Source organism: Indicator indicator, chromosome 1, assembly GCF_027791375.1.
Source record: "Indicator indicator isolate 239-I01 chromosome 1, UM_Iind_1.1, whole genome shotgun sequence".
NCBI lineage: Eukaryota > Metazoa > Chordata > Aves > Piciformes > Indicatoridae > Indicator > Indicator indicator.
The window spans coordinates 115,938,184-115,958,728 of NC_072010.1; the positions used below are offsets into that span (position 1 = coordinate 115,938,184).

The 20,545-nt window shown below is 42.4% G+C and overlaps 1 protein-coding gene across 1 annotated transcript in view; it reads left to right on the forward strand.

The window, feature by feature from the left end:
- The window catches only part of IGSF5 (immunoglobulin superfamily member 5), a 31,925-nt gene that overhangs the window by 10,531 nt on the left and 849 nt on the right, over positions 1–20,545 (forward strand). The window contains exons 4-7 of the mRNA XM_054390324.1: positions 3,952–4,083; positions 4,569–4,593; positions 7,543–7,655; positions 9,939–10,015. Coding sequence (XP_054246299.1) covers positions 3,952–4,083; positions 4,569–4,593; positions 7,543–7,655; positions 9,939–10,015 — 347 coding nt within the window. The remainder of the gene's footprint in view (positions 1–3,951; positions 4,084–4,568; positions 4,594–7,542; positions 7,656–9,938; positions 10,016–20,545) is intronic.

Genomic DNA, 20,545 nt, shown 5'->3' on the forward strand with positions numbered 1-20,545 from the left:
AAATCTCTCAAGAACAGATCGCAAGACCTTTGATAACCCTAAATATTTTTGCTGAGATTGTCAGCATTTTCTGTAATGCTGCTGATCTTTGACCTCACTGACATCCTATGAAAATAAAATTCTGTAATTTAGTACATTCACAGTATTAGGAAGTTCATCAGGAAAAAGCTGATGTTGTGAGGTCTGTGCTGCTAGTGTGGAACAAAGCAAGGGGGACCATCACTGCAGATCTGCCTTACGATCTGACAGAATCCTGTGAAAAATGGTTTCCTTTTCCAAACTGTAACACAGTAAGTGCAAGTATGTCCCTGTGGGCTAGAAGTGTTTAATGCAAACAAGGGAGACAATTCCAAACTATCCTTAGGAGCATTTCTCTGTTCGGACTAGCCAGGTGTCTCAACCGTCACGTAGAGAAGTCTCAAGGCAAACTTGAAGCACTAACTGCATGGCAGGGAGCTGAGATGACTGGATATGGATACCCTGCTTTCTGTGGTGACATAGTCCACCATACAGTGACATCCGCTCTATTTGCCTTGTCCCGTGGCATGGGAAATGCATAGATTATACAGAGGTTATTTTGCAATGAGTCTTTGCATCCCCAGTTGTCTTCTGGACAGAGCAGAGCCTCTAATCTATGCTTTGCTTTATGACGTGGTGAGCATCATGACTTCTAAAATCATGCTGACAGCTTCTCTTGATCAACTGATTCTACTTCAATAATGAGTGAACATGGCACATACAAAGACATTCTTACAGTGAACTGATGAAGGCTTTGGTGTAGAAGTTTCAACATATAAACTGAGGACATTGAGTATCCATGCCTTTTATTTCAAGTACCAGTCCTTATTAGTAAGCCTTTTTCAGAAGTACTTAGTTTGTAATGCCATTGAAAAAGGTAATTTCACCATTCTTACTATGATTTTCCTGTAGTCACATTGATCCTAATTACTGACTAAGCAAAATAGAACAATCCTGGGGAAAGGAATAAATTCCTCTGCCTACTCATTTGTGAAGCACTGAGGTATGCACCCTCAGTTTCCATAGCTACTCACTGTAAATCAGAAGAGGAGAAAAACAGATGCAATGAAATACAATTAGTGTGTAATCAGTGATTGTATAGGACCATCATTTATGTCTCTTTGGAAAAATCATTGTAGTAGACACTCAAAATTCATCAGGATATGAGAACAGGAAGTCTTTAAATTATTAGCATGAAATAAAAACATGGCATTTGTGAAAGAGGAACATATAAAATGCATATATCATATCTGAAATCTCAGAGCTTGTCTGACTTTTCATATATAGACAGCATTAGTTAGCTCTTGTTAGGAAAGAACATGACTAGCTTCAAACATCTAAGGAGTCCTTCCACAAACTATTGCAGTAGCAGTTGCAGCTTTCACTTAAATGCTTGAGGAATCCAATTCCTCCATGTTTCTCATGAGCAATACCTGTCCATTTACAAGAACTGCAACCAAAAATCAGCCCTTTCAGCTAACCATCTCCTGGTCAAGGAATGTCTTACCATTCTGCACATCTAGATCAGTCAGACATTTCTATACAAGGTAATACATTTTTATGTCACTCACTCCTCCTCTGGAGTTGTGTCACTCATGGTGGCATTTGACCAAGACCCAATGCAGTGGAGTTATCACAGCAGATGCATTCACAGAGCTGTTTTTAGAAAACAAATCTTGTGGTGGGGTCCCTTAGCTGGGCCCAAGCTCTCGGTGGTTTCATGTAGCCTGCAGAAGATGAAAATAGGGAATCTGCCATAAGCCTGACCTTTTGCTTTTTAAGTTAGCCAGGAGCTCCAGAGTGTGCAAGAAGCAATTTGCAGCTTTTTCCTCTCTCTCATTTCTCCTTCACCACCAGCATGTGCCAGAGAAAATACCCTTTTCTGTAGGTAAGCCCAAGTAAATTTTTGGGCAGCACTGGGGAGGAGTCCGACGTCCAGATAGCATCAGAGGATGGGCCCTAGAGAATGAGGAAGTGCCTCTGTCCACACTGAGCACCTCATCTATCTTAGTGTGGATTTACTAATGAGACTAAAAGGAGTTTAATGTCCTCATGCCTTAGTGCCTCTCTCTTGTGTCCTGAGCTCCTGCATTTATACCTGCTAGTCCCAACTCCAGTTTCTTTCTGGATACTCCAAGACTGGTGAGAAGCTACAATGCTGAAGTACCCCAAGCGTTTGTGTTGTATCCTGTCCTTCTCACTTCAGCTCCATAGGTCCTCTTTTGACATGTAACCTGAACCTGACAGGTGGCAAAATATCTTGGTGTGGCAGCCTGCCCAGAGGTATGGGCTAGTACAGGTGTGTTTAGCTACTCCTTTCACACGAAGGTTGAGCTTTCACCTATAGCTAAATAGCTGTCTTTCGTATTTTAGGCATCTTGAAATCCATGTGGCAGGCTTTATGCTATACTTCTAGATAAAAATATTATGAACAAGTTTATTGTGAATTGTAATCACAACTGGCTACAGGTTACCTACTAGTTTGCAGGTTACTGACTGCTTGTTGTCTTTAACAGTCAGAAGAAACTGAAAATGTGCTGACTGAGCTTTAGGATTAGAGAAGACTGGAACAAATTGCTTAATTATAACAGAGCTTCAAGCTTTGTAGGAGGCTCCAGTCCTATATCTTTGGAGTCTGAAACCTCCAAACCCCAAATATATACCCAGGCAAATTAGTTGATGGAAAGGATTTATTTCTTTAGTCTCTGCTGGGGGTAAACCATCAGATACTCTGGTTCACACATCAGTGACATAGCCTTGACACTACGCAGCTAAGTCACCTACATTGCTGTGGTACCTTTTCCAGAGGCTGTCAGCTGAACGTGGCTGTGAAGCTGTTAACTGGGACATCTAATGAGGAAATGACAATCACAGCCCAGTGCCACAGAGTGGGGTTTGTCAAGTTTGGACATGTCTCACCTGTAATTTGGATTGAAACTTTGTTTTTAAACTCTGCCAAAATGACTTTGGGATTGCTTTTCAAAGGACAGCCAAATTACAGATGGGTCTGAAATACACAATCGAACCCAAAAGGCAGGATGATGTGACCAAAATGACATCTTCCTTGTGCTTCCAGCTGCGTAAGGAACACAGGGTAAAAATTCTGTGCATCTAGGAGTTCTGTAGGAAAGCTGTTTGTTCATAGCAACTGATTTCAGCAAGATACTCAATTGTTTTGAAATCACCTCATTTGACTCTGTAGATTTTAACAAAGGAATAAGGCTGTTAGTGGTGAAGATGGGTTAGCTGCATATTCCCAAACAAACTCTTCACAGGTTTTCCTTTTCACTGCTCTTTAAGTGGACAACAGATACCCTACCAAGTACATCACCAAATCAATCACCTGGTGAAATCAGTGAGAGAAATCCCAAAATGAGATTTGTCAGATCTACAGGTTAGAGATCTCCACCTGTACTAGTCACCTAAGACTATGGCTGTGGTCTGTAGGGAGAAATGGGCACTTCTTCAGAGCTGTTCTTATCCAGACAGACACATGCACATTTGGCCAAAGTGTAACCAAAAATACCTATTTTCTCCCCAATGAAAAGAACAGTTATGTGAGACACTTAATATTTCTTCTATAGACATCTAAATTGAATCTAAACTCTTCTCCTCAACCCCAAATATCTCCAAAGGATGTTAGGAGGCCCAGCATATCTACAAAATAAAGTTTAGGTTGGAAGATTGCAGCCCTGTGTTTTACAGAAGAGAAGTAGCTGTAGGAGAAGTTACAACTACAATAAAGCATTTGCATTTGGAAACATTTGAAATTCCTGGACATCATCCATAGATACAGAGTGCATTACTTGGAAAACACAGGTCCTTGTTAAATCCTCAACAAGCAGTTAGTAACTTTTCACAGAAAACAGTAATGCTGCAAAAGGGATGTTTTGGGGCTCTGGTATTACAACGGTTCTTTGTTTAATTTAACAGAAAATGATTACAGTGAAGACAACAAAAACACGTGGGTGGTTGTACTTGCAGTTGTGCTTTCATTTCTTGGTATCGTTCTTCTGATAGTTATCATTGCAGTCATCGTACGCTACTGCTGTCTAAAGAAGAAAGGTAAGTGGACCTTCACAGTTGCCCAGTATGTTAAAAACTACATTATTAGATAAAAATCTTCCAGTTCTGTCAGCTTTGGTGCTGTGCGTATGTCAGCTTTGGTGCTGTGCAAACACCTGTAAGCAGCAGCATGAGCAGGCAGATCCTGCTCTTAAGTATGATCTGGTTAGTAATTGGTATTAGCCATTTGCAGGCCTACAAGGGGTCATGTTTTTCATGAGTATGTTAACTTTTGATGATGTTTAGTTCCTATGCTAAGGTTCTTTGTTGAAGCATTCCTTCAGAGCTATGTGCCTAATTTCTGATTTCTGTGTAGCAGTTTGACAGGAATATTGCATGGTTTTGTAAGCAGGGAGAGCCCCTGTGGTAGCTGGAGCACAGTACATGCTCTGAGAGGAGCTCTCTTAGTGGGTCTCATTTTAGTTTTCTGCATTTTAAACACACTCCCCCCCTTTTTTTTTTTCCTTTTCTTTCCCTTTTCTCAGGATCTGCATATCAAGATGAAATAAGGTAAGCTGGATGAGGTAGGACAATTTTTCCTTTTAATTTTGGACTGCTGCAGGACAGTGAGAAAGAGGTATCAGTTTCCATGCTCGACTTGGGTGCCGCTCTGCTGTGTGACCTTGCCAATTTCTGGATGCACAGCAGGGGAAGCATGAGCAGCGTAGGGAAGTGGATTGACCGCCCTAAGGGCGAAAAGTGAGGGGCACAGAACACAGCAGGTTGTGAGCTCTGAAAGAATCAAAATGTTACAAACCCAACCTCCCTGAGTCATCAAGCACAGGCATTACAAACGGAAAATGCACTCCTACGGAAGCTGATGGGCAAAAACAAATGGTTAAAAAAAATGGCCATGCTCCGAGGTGCTTCGGAGGGAGGCCGGGGAAGGAGCCTGGCCAGCCCTGCCTTCACCAAAGCTGCCTGCCGGCGGTTTGCCCGTGCCGCCACAGGGGGGCGCTGCGAGCCCGGCGGCGCGGCGGAGGCTGCGGCGAGAGCTGGGTTCGGGGTGGAGGGGGCGTCCCCGGGCCTTGCGGCAAGCTGCTGAGGTGGGGCTGCCAGGCTAGTTAGACGGTGTCCCTAGCTCTTCTAAGGTTCGTTCGCGTTAGGCTGATAACAAACAAACACATAAATAAATAAAGCTGCCCCGATGATGACTGTCAACACTTAATCGAGTGATTACCTGATGCACTTGAGCACAAAGCTATTGGTGCTTTATTTCCCTGAGATGAAAAGCCTTAGAAATGATGAGCTGATGATTATCAGCAGTAAGATCCTATGTACTGGCGCCAGTGTGGCTGTGACAGCAACGTCAGTGGGGTTATTTGGAGTTGTTTTTTCTAAGCTTCTAGGGAGCCTTGTAAATGTGTGCTCTGCCAGTGCTTCTGCTGCTTTCAACTCCCCACCTCGTTTCAAAGCATTAGAACAGGCTGCCTGGCACCTCAGTAACACCTACCTTCATTAACGGCCTCTTGTGAGGATATCTTGTGAAAGTCTTGTTAGATTTCCATTTATAGAGCACTTTAATTGATACGAAATTAGGTAAACACTATTTTCTCCTGACGAAATGATGCTAATTATGCCATGCCATGCCACTGAACTTCAGCATGGTTTCTTAGTTTCTGATGCTAAATAATAATTTTCCCAAGTGAATTTGTAGTGGTAAAACAGAATTACATCTGCAGGGAATGAGAGGCCAAAACCAGGCACAACTTGCATATGAGTTTTCAGATACAAAGCCTTTTTTGCCTGGATTCTGACTTGGCTCTGCCAAAAGCCTTCTGCAAGGGTCAACCTTGCTAAGGCAAAATCAGCTGAACCTGCAGGGTGTGTCTGGATTCATGTCCTTCACAGAACCCTACCATGCTTTCTGAAAACCTGAACATGTCCATGATTCCCTCCTAATCTCTGAATCTGGTCTGGACAATTATAATTCTATTTTCATGACAGCATGTGTGTTTTTAGATACCAGTACAGTACAGTTCCTATTTTCCCATTCACTTCAAACATCAGTTGTGGTACTGGCTTTATAAATATTGGTCATACTTTGAAATTTAAGCAATCACTTAAGCAAATACTTAAGCACTAGGATGAGTCCAGTCTGTATGGCTCATCTTGGACTTAGAAACCCAGTGGTGCCAGTTCTACAGAGTTTTGGCATGTGTGAACAATGACACCGAAATCACAGGAATTATTTACAATCACATGCAGATTTCGTAGGATTGTTGCCTTTTCTTTCTTTTTTTTGGGGAGCCTACCTGCTGTGAAAAGAAAGTGTAGATTCTGGAAGCTGTTTTGTAGGAGTAGCAAAGAAGTGGTGAGACAAAAGCTACATTGTTTTACTTCCCACACTTATTTTCAACTTGACTGGCTATCTTTCTGTATGTCACTCACTTTTTTTGTAGCTGTTTTTGATTTGGCTACTACACTTCATTTGTTGAGATCTAAGGATCAGATAAAGCAGACAGTAGAGTATCATGTAACATGTGGAGGTGGTGTTCCTAAACAATTGCTGTTGTCTTCTAGCAACCATGACAGCTTTCTTAGTGGTATTTAACATGTTTGTCTCCTAAAAAAGCCATGCAGTGACAGCTGGCTTGCATTTATCTGTCCATCAGTAATGCTCATCTGAAGCTCTATGGGCCTTCAAAGTGACTCTTACTAAACATAAAAAAGTAAATGCAGCAGTTTCTACAAATAATTGCTTCCCCCACAGATCCCTGAGGTGTCGTAATCCTGCCATCAGTTTGTATTTGCCATACCAGAAAGCTAGGCAAAGATAGGTCTGACACTATCTGTCCATTGGAGATACACACAAATAGCAGCAACGTTTCTTCTAGCATAAGAGTTTTAAGTAAAAGGACACTTTTCTCTCTGTGACGCTATGCAGGTCGCATTCTGCAAATTCAGAGATGTGTAACTTTAACCAAGAAGTTCTGTCAACCTCACACTGTGGCTGTGTTGACTTGTAAAGTGAATTTCAAAGCCAAAGATTAACAATGTACAGATGAGTCACTTGGGAGCTTTCTGTGGTCATGTGAGATAATGATGCTCTGGTTTTGCAATTGAAGGGGGCTGAAATCACAAAAATGTTGAACTGTCATAAGTGACATAGCTGGTGTTCCATTACTGGTGTTGCATTACTGAATATCCTGAAATTCAGAACTAGGGATTAATTTCTGGCAAAACCTATGATCTGGAACAGAGTCTTCACTCTGAAGATTGTTCACTTTGTTTTCCTACTTCCTGATAATGCAGCTGATGGAAACTTTCTAAATAAAAAATATTCACAGGTAATACTTATATGGGACAAGATTTGTACCAGCTGGTTACTTGGAAGGCCCTGATGTGTTTTGCATATATATTTTCAGAAGTAAACTATAATGTTTTTTCTCTGTAGCCTACTACCCAATAGTTCTCATATCACAATGGAGTTCTAATGACAGCTCTTCCTGATTCTAGAAAAGTTTCAGCTGAGAAGAAAAAAGCTGGTGATTTGGAAAACAGGCAAAGGCATGGTAGTGAAAATCAGGGATACATCCCAGAGGAACGGTGGAACACAGAAGAAATCTCAGGTTAGTGTCAACTGTTGAATCACATATTGTCAAACTGCTTCTCAGCGTGGGCATTCTGGATAGCATGTTAAGAAATTACATTACAAGATTTTCCAACACTTTGTGAAGGACTTTTGCTTGGCCTGAACCTCTTCGGAATATTTTGGATTTTCTAGTATATGATCCTTCAAAAATATTGAAAAAACATCAAAATTCTTTGCAGTTAATTTTAGTTTTAGTCCTGGATTTGTTATTTTAAATGCCTTTGCTATTCAAAATATCGTTTGGAGCTGGAGATGGGATTACTGGATTCTCATATGATTGTCATTTTTTGCAGTATTTTACAGATGGTCCTTCACCACCACCAAAAAAACCAGGAACAAAACCAAAAAAAAGGGGGGAAAAAAAAGAGGGAAAGAAAAAAGAGGGAAAGAAAAAAAGACAGTGAACTATGATTTTACTGTTAAATGACTAAGGCATTATAAATTCTAGTCCTTAAGCACAAAGACTCTTTAAAAGCAAATGTAAATCTTCACCAAGTCATTACCCACCACTTGCATTTATAACCACATTATTATCAAAACGTTTAGTCAAACACTTAATGACACAAATTATTGTGCAGAGTCTGTAATCCAGGCATACAGCCTTTTTTTTTTCTTATCTTACAAATAAATTGTGAAGAATTAAAGTGCAATGGAAAGATTTCAAGAGCATGTGGTATTGCAAAATGTAGCAGTTATGAAAAAAATAAAGCACATCTAAGTAAACCTGGACAAATTGGGCCCTAGATGGGCTTTTTTCATACTTGTTAATATGCTAGGTTGGCCTTGTCTGGCCACCATGTGCTCAGTGACTTGCTCTATCACTCCCTCTTCTCAACAAGACAGGGGAAGAAAATGATATGGAAAAGCTTGTGGGTAAAGATAATGAGGGGGAGATCACTCACCAATTACTGTCACAAGCAAAGCAGACTCCACTTGGAGAAGACTAATTATTTATTGCCAATTAATAACAGAGTAGGTTAATGAGAAAGAAAACCCAAACTGAAACCACCTCCCCCACTCTCACTTCTTCCAAGGTTCAACTTCCCTTCTAGCTCAGCTACCTCCTTCCCACAGAGAAGAGGAATGGGAATTGGGACTGCAGTCAGTCCATAACACATCATCTTTGCTGCTTATTCCTCCTCACACTCTTCCCCTGCATCCTACAGGATGCAGTCCTTCATGGACTTCTCCCGTGTGGGTCCTTCCTATGGGCTGCAGTTCTTCAGAAACTGTTTCATGGATCCTCTTCATAGGAATGGAATGCTCCAGTTTGGCTCCACCATGAGGTCACAGTTCTTACCAGAAAACCTGCTTCTGCAGGGGCTTTTCTTTATGGTGCCACAGCTTTTGCCAGGAGTCTGCTCCAGTCTGTAGCTTCCCTCAGAGCACATCCACCTCGTCCATGGGCTGCAGGTGGATATCTGCTCCACTGTTAATGTCAATGGACTGCAGAGGGACAGCCTGCCTCACTATAGTCTTCCGTGTGGGCTGCAGAGGAGTCTCTGCTCTGACACCTGGAGCACACCCTCGCCTCCTTTTTTCACTGATTTTGGTGTCTGCAGGGCTGTTTCTCTCTTTCCTAGGTCCTGTTGTGCAGCACTTTTTTTACCCTTTCTTAAATATGTTATCCCTGTCGCTGCTGGGCTCAGCTTTGGCCAGCAGCAGGACTGTTGTGGAGCCAGCAGTATCTGCCTCTGTCCAACATGGGAGCAGCTCCTGGTGTCTTCTCATAGAATTCATTCCAGCAAGCTCATTCCTGCTGAAAAAACCTTACTATGCTAGCCCAAAGCATAGAATCATAGAACCAGTCAGGGTTGGAAGGGACCACAAGGATCATCTAGTACCAACCCCCCTGCCATGGGCAGGCACACCCCACACTACATCAGGCTGGCCAGAGCCTCATCCAGCCTGACCTTAAACACCTCCAGGGATGGGGCCCCAACCACCTGCCTGGACAACCCATTCCAGGCTCTCACCACTCTCATGGTGAAGAACTTCTTCCTCATGTCCAGTCTGAATCTCCCCACTTCCAGCTTGATTCCATTCCCCCTAGTCCCATCACTACCTGATAGCCTAAAAAGTCCCTCCCCAGCTTTCTTGTAGGCCCCCTTCAGATACTGGAAAGCCACAATAAGGTCAATGTTAGCTAGAATTTGACTTACAAGTATTAAATCATAATTAACTGTACTCCTCTGTGGTTTTTGTGATTCATGCCATGGTGGACACTGAATAATGGTAATCTTGTATATTCTTGTTACAGGAATTTCCTCTCTTCCCCCAATGTCTTCAAAGTTCACTGTTCCTGCTGCAGATTTACATACCAGTTCTGTACCAAAGGTAATTGTAGTGCTGTTATATTGATAATTATTTATTTGTTTTTCACACAGTATGTATTTTACTATCTTCAAACATAGATTTTGGGTGGAGGCAGGTATTTATAAGTCAATTACAGCTCTAACTGGGTAAGTGGCATGTCTTTTCAACATTCCCTAATGTCTAATTTGTGAATTTCCTGGGTGTTAGCCTCAGCTTTAGATTGATTTTTAGGTGGGATGGGATGATCTGGAAGAAATGCCTAATAAAGCTTTTGTCACATCTGTTTCACTCAGCTCTGTGCTGCGTCTTCCTCCTCATTTCCCAGGCTAAAGCTATGAAATCACAGACTTTCCCCTCTTACAATTATGGAATATCTCAAGTTGGAAGGGACTTGTAAGGGTGACTGAGTCCAACTCCCTGCTCCTCACAGGACTAGCTAGACTAAGAGAGATGAAGTGTACCCTCAGCAAGTTTGCTGATATGAAACCTGGAGGGTTGGCTGATACACCTGAAGGCTGTATGGCCATTCGGTGAGATCTGGACAGACTGGAGAGCTGGGCAAAGTGGAACCTAATGAAGTTCAACAAGGATAAGTGTAGAGTCCTGCATCTGGAGAGGAATAACACCATGTGCACATTAGGGGTTAATCTGCTGGAAAGCAGCTCAATGGAGAAAGACCTTGGAGTCCTGATAAGCTACCCATGGTACAGGAGTGTGCCCTTGAGGCCAAGAAGGCCAGTGGTATCCTGAGGTGCTTTAAGAAGAGTATGCCTATCAGGTCAAAGAAGGTTCTTCTCCCCCCTCTGCTCTGCCCTGGTGTGACCGTATCTGGAGTACTGTCTCCAGTTCTGATTTAAGAGAGACAAGGAAATACTAGAGAAGAGTCCAATGGAGGGCCATGAGGACAATTAAGGGACAGGAATATCTGTTTCATGAGGAAAGACTAAGAGACCTGGGATTGTTTAGCTTGGAGAAGAGAAGCCTGAGAGGGGATCTTATTAATGTTTATAAATACCTGAAGGGTGGGTGTCAAGAAGAAGGGGTCAGTCTCTTTTCAGTGGTGCCCTCTGACACGATGATGGTCAGTGGACGCAAACTGGAACCAGAAGGTTCCACCTCAACATGAGATAAAACTTCTTTACTGTGAGAGTGACAGAGCACTGGAACAGGCTGCCTAGAGAAGTTGTGGAGTCTCCTTCTGTAGAGACTCAAAACACACCTGGCTGCATTCCTGTTTGACCTGACTTAGGTGATCCTGCTTTGGCAGGGAGTTTGGACTAGATGATCTCCAGAGGTCCCTTCAAAGCCCCACTATTCTATGATTCCCTGATCCAAATGCTCCTTGAACTCCAACAGGCATTCAGACAGTATCTACTCTTTCCTTTCTATTGCTTTTCATATCTTGTCCAAACATCAGCTAGACCATTCTGCTGGCCAGCATGATGGATAGACCTGACTGGGACAGATTTCCCATAGGTAAAGCCAATTGTCTTTTCATCATTCCTGGAATTAAAAACTCTCCTCCTTTCTCTCCACAAGCCCACTTATTAATATTCATTCTTCCAGCCTTGCCAGCCAGAGTAACTCTGGCTCAGCTTTTGGGAATTCACCTCTCTGCATATTATACATTAAACCATTATAGTGTGGAGATTTCCTTTGCTCTGGGCATGTAATAATTCTGGACAGATGTTAATATAGGTGCCTTTGCCAAAGTGGAATTTTTGTTGTTCTCCCCTGTTGGCATAATGAAGGAGATGGAAACATTGGTGATGAGAGTTGAAGTTCCTCTGCAAATGAAATCCAGTGCGGATACAGTAAATAAATGGATAATTACTTGATTGTATTTTGGTGTCTTGGCACTGATGGAAGGGAAATCACACAGCTAACACCCAGTCTGCCCCAGAACTTTGCCCCCTTTCCTTGTGGCTAACATGTAAGGAAAGAGAGCTCAGTGTTTATTCCTCTGCTTGTTCCATTCTCAGCGGCCTCCATTCTGAAGGGTGCTGCTGATCTCTCTTAGCTTCTAGCCCAACAGTAATGTGGATCATAATTTATGTTGTATATTTGTAAAATGCATTTAGCGCTTCCATGATAGCTTTTGTCAATAATTCCTGTGGCAGTGATGTGGTACCAAGTTCACTCCTCAGCACAGTGATAACTCATTTATTTTTGAAGAGAGCTCTTTCAACATGTACAGTGCAGAAATCTGTCTTGGGGATGATGTTGCATGTAAATCACAGCAGAGTGTATCTAGTTCTCTTAGCACACAATAAAATTTAGGAAGCCCTCAATCAATGATTAAAACTGATCAAAATAATAACAGTAAAAATAATAGCAATGATCCTGATGTATTTGTGGCTGGTAGTTATATTTGACATTAATTACTTGTCAAACAAGAAACTGTTAAAGCAAAGCTGAAAAGTGTGTGCAGAACAGCTGAGGGTTCATTGTGGATCTACAACCCTGAGCAACAGATTCAGACAGTGTTTGATATGCTTATGAACAGGGCTATAAGGCACTGGCTATGTTTAGGTGCAAAAGGTGTGTGGTGCGTTGCAGTCTGTTCTGAGAAGCAAAACAGCTTGTGCTGAGGAACCCATAGCCACCCTATACACATTTCAGGGAGAGGTGATCACTTCACTCATCTGTAGCTGTTTGCAAGTGATGTGGTGCTCACTGATGATGGATGTGCACTGGGAGGATGTTAAGCCATTTGGTGTTATCTGACAGTTGTCCTGTTGGAGTGCTCCCAGACAACACCACAGTGAGAATAGTGTTGTGAGTGGGGAATGTCAGGAGATTGAGCTCACAAGCACTGAGTTCATGCTTCTGACTCAAACTGAAATGTGAGTGTAGATGCAGCCCTCCATGTCAAATGCTGGATTAGGCAGCCTGGGAGGTCTCTTGCAGTCAGTGGCTAAGGCAACACAGAAATCCAGCACAGGCACACAGCATAAAGTCAAACCATTTCTGTTTAAACAGCTGTCCCTGGACAATACTTAGTACAAGAATGTTGTGGTGGCCTCTGGCTGCATCAGTAACTGCACACACATTTTGGAAAAAATCTCAAGAGCATAATTTGCAGGTGAAAATTATTTATAACTGGATGTAAATGATTCATTCTCTGGATATTGGAGGAATACTTAGCAATCTAAAAGTGGTTTGTAAAGACAAACTATTTCTCAGTCTCAATAGGGCTTCTGATTATATAGTGATGGCCCCAACTTCATAGAATCATAGAATCAGTCAGGGTTGGAAGGGACCACAAGGATCATCCAGTTCCAACCCCCCTGCCATGGGCAGGGACACCTCACACTAGATCAGGCTGGCCAGAGCCTCATCCAGCCTGGCCTTAAACACCTCCAGGGATGGGGCCTCAACCACCTCCCTGACAATCCATTCCAGGCTCTCACCACTCTCATGGTGAAGAACTTCTTCCTCACATCCAGCCTGAATCTCCCCACTTCCAGCTTCATTCCATTCCCCCTAGTCCTGTCACTACCTGATAGCCTAAAAAGTCCCTCCCCAGCTTTCTTGTAGGCCCCCTTCAGATACTGGAAGGCCACAATAAGGTCACCTCAGAGCCTTCTCTTCTCCAGACTGAACAGCCCCAACTCTTTCAGTCTGTCCTCATAGGAGAGGTGCTCCAGCCCTCTGATCATCCTGGTGGCCCTTCTCTGGACACCTTCCAGCATGTCCATATCCCTCTTGTAAGAGGGGCTCCAGAACTGGACGCAGTACTCCAGGTGGGGTCTCACCAGAGCTGAGTAGAGGGGGAGAATCACCTCCCTTGACCTGCTGGCCACACTTCTCCTGATGCAGCCCAGGCTCTGGTTGGCTTTCTGGGCTGCAAGTGCACATTGACAGCTCCTGTTGAGCTTCTCGTCCACCAGCACCCCCAAGTCCCTCTCCTCAGGGCTGCTTTAGAGCCACTCACTGCCCAGCCTGGATTTGTGCTTGGAATTGCCTCGACCCAGATGCAGGACCCTGCACTTGGTCTTGTTGAACCTCCTGAGGTTGGCTTGTGCCCACCTCTCCAACCTGTCCAGGTCCCTCTGGATGGATCCCTTCCCTCCAGCGTGTCTACTGCACCACACAGCTTGTTGTCATCAGCAAACTTGCTGAGGGTGCACTCAGTGCCACTGTCCATGTCACCAACAAAGATGTTGAACAAGACTGGTCCCAGGACTGATCCCTGAGGGACTCTACTTGGCACTGGCCTCCACTGGGACATGGAGCCATTGACAGCCACTCTTTGGGTGCAGCCACCAAGCCAGTTCTTTGTCCATCTTGCAGGAGCTGATGAAGGTTGGTGAAGATTTATCTTAAATTGTGGATTTGCAGTATGTGATTTAAATTCATGGCATTAGATACAATCATAGTAAAACATTTCCCAGATGAAAAAAGTATTTTTCTTTTATCTTCATAACCTTTCCTGTTAACTGTATAATAGAGATTTTCTGACAAAAAGTGGTAACTGGATGCATTCAATCAGCACTGTTGCAAATATATCACATCAGAAACATTGCGATGCTCTTTCGTTATATTTTGTGTCAAGTAGGCAAACCATTTAACTCTTTGCTGATTAGTGCTGAGTCAAACAGTTTCTTCAGCAACCACCTGCCTTCCTGTTACTGCATTTTCTAAGCACAGAAAGTTGTGTTTCTCAGTTGGCTTTCCCTGCCTGGATACCAGAAACATTCATAAAGATTATTCTTCTTTATTTTTCTGGACTCCTTAATGAGAAATAGGGAATAAAAAAAAAATGGAGAAAGAGAAGGTATCCATTTTTTAACATAGAGAAGGTATCCATTTTTTAACATAGTGAAGGAGGTCATAAATGAGTGGACTCCAGCAAACTGCCTCTCTCCCTGGATGGTCAAGAGCAAATTTTCTTGCAGTGATTCTGCATATCTGCAGAATTGCAGTGGTTGGAGGTCAAGAAGAAAGAGTGAAGAACACAAGTCCTCCTTCAGGAGCAGGGTGGGGAAGGAATAATGAGCTCATCTACTGATGGGAAGAGCTATAGACACTAAATACCTGAAGCCTTGTGTCTCCACTTCTGCAGGGTGAAAGGAGTTATGATTTCTGTGGCTGGCTTCCTTGTCACCTTACGAGATCAGGATTAAGCAACACTAGAAGTCAGGTCTATATGGGCAAAGTTTGAATGGAGAGGTTTAAAATCAAAAGAAGCTCATGGGTATGAGCATGAGATGAAAAGCAGGGCAGTCACAGTGAATTTTCAAGTTAGTGTTTTGACTGGACAGAGGCAGTTGTACCTGCTGCACAGCCTGTTTCTCACGCTCCCAGGAGAAAACTTGATGGTGAGTTTCAGCACAGGTCAGAGGCATTAGGCAGTCTCTGTGTCTCTGAGAATACCATCTTCAAATTTGATCTCTTCTGTTCCATATGTAAAAACTTAGAATTTTAAATTATTTGAAAGAGAAAAGGAGAAAAGGTTTTATTTCCTCAGAAGTCCTTGCCTATGCACCCAGCCAGGTACAAAGCTTGAAATACCTGGTGGGCCATGCTGTAAAAGGTGATAACAAAAAATCACTTAGGTCAGCTATTGGCCATTCAAACTCTTTGAACCAGAAACTAATGCAGAACATTCACAGCAGATAAATGTTACCTGGCAATTGCACCAATCAGTTCACACCATGAACAAAAGATTTGGCAAGTCATCTTAGGGAAAAGTAATACCTCAGTGAAGGAGAAGGCGGGGAAGAGTGGTGTGTGAGACATTTAAAAAATGATGAATATTGAACTAAATTATTGAGCTGAAGTAAAAATTGCCAGCCACAGGAAGGGGGAGGCCAGGAGCATCAGTCAGGGGTGCTGGAAGGTCTGAATTCTGATTACATTAGCCAAGTAAAGGTCAGATGGAGAGTAGAGTTGCAGGCTTCTGTTTAATTGCATATTTTGTTACTGTCAGCGATGGAAGGAGAATAATTCTTGCTCCTAGTTCCAGTGCTGAGCTGCAGGCCAAGAGTGTTAGGGACCAAGGTTCCATTTGAAGGACTGTTTCTCAGACCTGTTGTGCAGAGCTCCTTCCAAAAATCCAAGTGCAATGAGGAGGATGCTTTACCTTAGCTCTAACAGATTTTGGGGCAGTCCCGCATGCAGTTTAGCCTGAACAACAGCCATAGGACCAGTTCTGCCAGGTCCTGAGTACCACTTCCAGGGAACCACATTTATTCTAGTCCCACTGGTACAAAAGGAGCTCCAAGGACTCATCATCTTGCAAGACGGGACAGTCTCCTACACTAACCTCCTAATTAACCCATTTAATATGCCATAAATGTCTCTATGATAAATCAAAAGACCATTTCACAAGAGGGTATGAGTGGGCCAGACTTATCCCTGGTATAATTCAGCTGACTTCAACACAGCTACAGGAGGCTTGATCTTGCCACACTCCTCCTCTCCAATCCAGAGTGAGTCATGGCTCTGCTAATGGGGAAAGATCTATTTTTCTTCTTAACTACTCCAAATGGCACTCTATAAACTGGAAATATTATTTAGTTGTGGTTGTGGTTTTATACTGGGAAGGAAATGAATGATGAATTGTAGCTCCATTTATTGCACCATATATAACTTCTTTGACTCAGAGGATTGTTTGAAAAGAAAAATTAAGCTATCAAAATCAAATTAAAAGGTCAATAAAACAGAAATATAAACCCATGACAGCAAATAATTTCACCCCTAGTGATGAAATGTACTATAGACTATGTCATGTTATGATATACATTGGCATATCTCACTTAAGAGAATAATAAATATTGATGATACAGATATAGAAAAGAAACATGCAGTTTTTAGGATAATTTTTCCAAGTGTCTGTGGAAGAAAGGGAGGAGTGAAGCTATGTGGGTGGGATTAACCCAAGAAGAAATGAGAGGGAATTTCCAGACTATTGATGGACGGGGAAATGTGCTGAGTGTACAAAAAGTTGACAGGATGGAACTAGTTTGCTATTTGAAGGAATAGTGTATCCGAATTCTGAGAGTATCCAGGACTTTTTGGCAGGTGTTATCCTGTAAATGAAGTGAATTTGGATTGAGACTAAAAAGTGAGGGCAGTGAGAAAAATAACTTTCAGAATCAGAAAGCTGTGCCTCCCTGATTTTTTGTTCTAACAGCCAAATGTGTGATGCATATGGACGCATTTGGAAGTACTCCTACCACATTAATTTCAGCAATTTGTTCTAATGCATTTAGACTTGGAATTTTTTTTGGCTGGCTAATAGCAGGCAAAGCCTTCAGTTTATCACACATTTCCACAGTGTCAGTGTCTGAGGAGCTGCCATCTGTCAAATCAATTTAAAGCTTAGAGCCCTGTTTCATAATGCCAGATGTGTTTTCTTCATTCATATCACTATGTCATATGGGTTGCAGAAATGACTACAACATTCTTGTAATAGCAGAAGTCCTTCTTTCATTAACTGAAGATCAGTATTCAAAACATCACTGAAGGATTCAGCCCTGAAATCAGCAGATACACATACTCATTCTATCTTCTGATTCATCCATGTATTGCTAGCTCCCTTTTTGTCTGACTGGAAGAAATGGAAAGATTTGAGCATCTGTTTCCCCAACCAAACCAAGAAACTATGCCAAGATTTTCTCAGAATTACAGTTCCTTTATACTAATCCCTATAAAATGACACCCAGGGCAGTTGATAAGTCAAAAGGCAGGCTTTGAAGCCTGTGACTGGCAAATATCCATGGTTAACTAAACGCCAAGCTGACAATACAAAGGAATTAAAAAGTGTGTAAAAGAAATGCTGATGATATTTCATCCTTACTGATAGAGGGGACCACCTTAGAACCTTGCTCTGTAATGTTGGGCTGAGCAGGAAACCACTACAGCTGTCTTTTTTTTACTTCAGTGTATAGGATGTGAAAAATAATGAAACAAATTTTTTCTCAGGACTGTTAGAACACTGAATTAATCTGAAGAGGAAACAAATTTGAAGCCATAGAATCATAAAATGGTTTGGGTTGGAAGATACCTCCAAAGGTCATCTAGTCCAACCTCTCTGCAGTGAGCAGGGACATCCTCCATTCGATCTGGTTGCTCAGAGCCCTGTTGAGTCTGACCTTTAATATTTCCAGGGATGGGGCCTCAACTACCTCCCTGGGCAATCTGTTCCAGTGTTCCACCACCCTTGCGGTGAAGAACTTCCTCCTAGCATCCAAGCAAAATCTAGTCTAGTCTAATTTCAAACCATTGTCCCTTGTCCTATCACTGCAGGCCTTTGTAAACAGTCTCTTTCCAGCCTTCTTGTAGGTCCCCTTCAGGTACTGGAAGGCCTTTGTTGGTTCTCCCAGAGTCTTCTCCAGGCTGAACAACCCCAGCTCCCTCAGTCTGTCCTCGTAGGAGAGGTGTTCCATCCCCTTGATCATTTTCGTGGCCATCCTCTGGACCTGCTCCTTCATCAAATCAAAACTAGGCAGAGGCTTTAGCAGCTGTAATGCATCAGGGTCTGAATATGAAATGATTGCTGTGGTCCTGCTGTTATAGGAGATCTTCCGCAGCATCAGAAAATGAGTTTTAGGTCATTGATCAGCAGCCAGCAGTCTCCATTTTAGTGAAGTTATATCCAGTGAACTGCAGCCTCTGTGAGACTATGCTCCTTCAGAGAAAGCTCCACAGAAAATGGGCCAGTACACAGCATGAGTTGACTAAAATTCTTGGAATTATTCATTAATTAACATCAGAGCACAGTGAGAATAAAAGATAAGTAGCCCAGAGCATTTGCTTTAAAGCAAATAACTATGAAAGATGCAGCAGGGCAGAGGTGAAACATCTTAGGCACATTCCTAGCCCCAGGAGCATACTTGCTGCTTGGCTCCTTCTTTGGTGATGAGGAGACATGGCATGGCAAAGCAGGGTCCAGATGGCTCATTCTTGCAGATGAGATTTTTAAAGAAAAGAGGCATGCTTGGGTTACACTTTTCCCAGTGCTTTTAGGGAAAAATAGGACAGTCTGGATTCAGCTGGTGCAAGTCCTCTGTCTCCCTCCTATTCAAAACCACATGCAAATCAAAATCTTCTGTAATGTTGCCTTCTAACAGCTATAAACACTGTCTCTTTCAACAACATTATTTGACAAACTTTCTGATTAATGTCCTTTTTTGTTTCTTTAATAAATCTGGATGCAATACAGTATTTTTGTGCAACAAGTTCTGGGAAATATTCCTACCTTAGTATTTCGCTAAACGTGGGATTCAAACAATGACCTGTTCCAGGAGCTCTCAGAGGCAGCGTTCAATGAGGTGCTCTTGTACCCCCTCTAAAATTTTCTGATCACTTAGTGTGGTAACTCATTCAGTATATTTGATACTCAAAGAACAATCCACAGTGTTTGGGAATACTTCTTTCCACAAAAATAATGCATGCCTTCATCTTTTTTCAGAATTTTTGTTTCCCTTCTACAGTATCACAGAATGTTAGGAGTCAGAAGGGACCTCAAAAAATCATCTAGTCTAATGCCCCCTGCCAGAGCAGGTCTGCCTAGAGTAGGTCACACAGGAATATGGTAGAAAGTTTCTCAAAACCTCTGCCTTAATGGGAAAGTTTGCCATAACAGACCTGCAACTGAACAATCAGGATATGCTGAACAACTGTTCTGCCATAAATGAACCTAATCTCATCATATATTAATCTCCAGGGTAAGGCAGCCCAGAGGAAACTTCTCATGTGCCCTGAAAATACCTGTGTGATGTCTCTTCTCTGTTGAGCAGCCATAAGGTCTTTGGGCTGAACTGCAAGAAATTAAGTGCAGCAGAGAGTTCTTGGGAAAAGTCTTTTGAGCAGACACAGGCAATCCTGTTACTTCCCAAAGCACCACTCCTCTCTGCAGGAATAAACAGTAAGGAAGGGTAAATTTAGAAAACAGCAGCATGTTCTAGCAACAAAAAAAGGGTCAGGGCAGGGGGAGGGTAGGGGATGTGGAGAAAGAGAGTTGTGTTTAAAACAGAAGGCAGCTGTCTTATGAAATGTTTCTAGGATAGTTATATTTATCCCATGGTTTTCCTTGAGGTGCTGGGACTCATAAAATAGCAGAGACACATTGTCCACATTTGTTTTCTAACATTTTCGTCTATGGCTTACTTGATGCATATGTATCAAATGCATTATTTAAAGATGTTTAATACTGGAAGACTACCAAGGCAATATAGACTGTACATGATTAATGCTCCAGAAGTAAACCACAAGAAGACTGGTCAATAATTAGGAACCAGCTTGATAAAAAATGCTTGATAAAATATTCCCCTGGGAAGAACAGTGAATTTTCCATTAATTTCCAGGGGCTTGAGATGAGGTGAAGAAGTTGAAAGGAACAGTAGCCCACACACAGCTTCTGCTTGGAAATAGATGAAACCAACACTGGGGCTGTCCCCAGCAAACTGTGAGTGTTGTGTTTCATTTAGGAAGCTATGTGAGGATAGATATTTACAACTTTGGAAGCTATTTTCCTTCCTTAGAGCTAATTTTTAATTATCTGTGTGACGTCTCACTACTACATATAAGTATCTGAAGTGT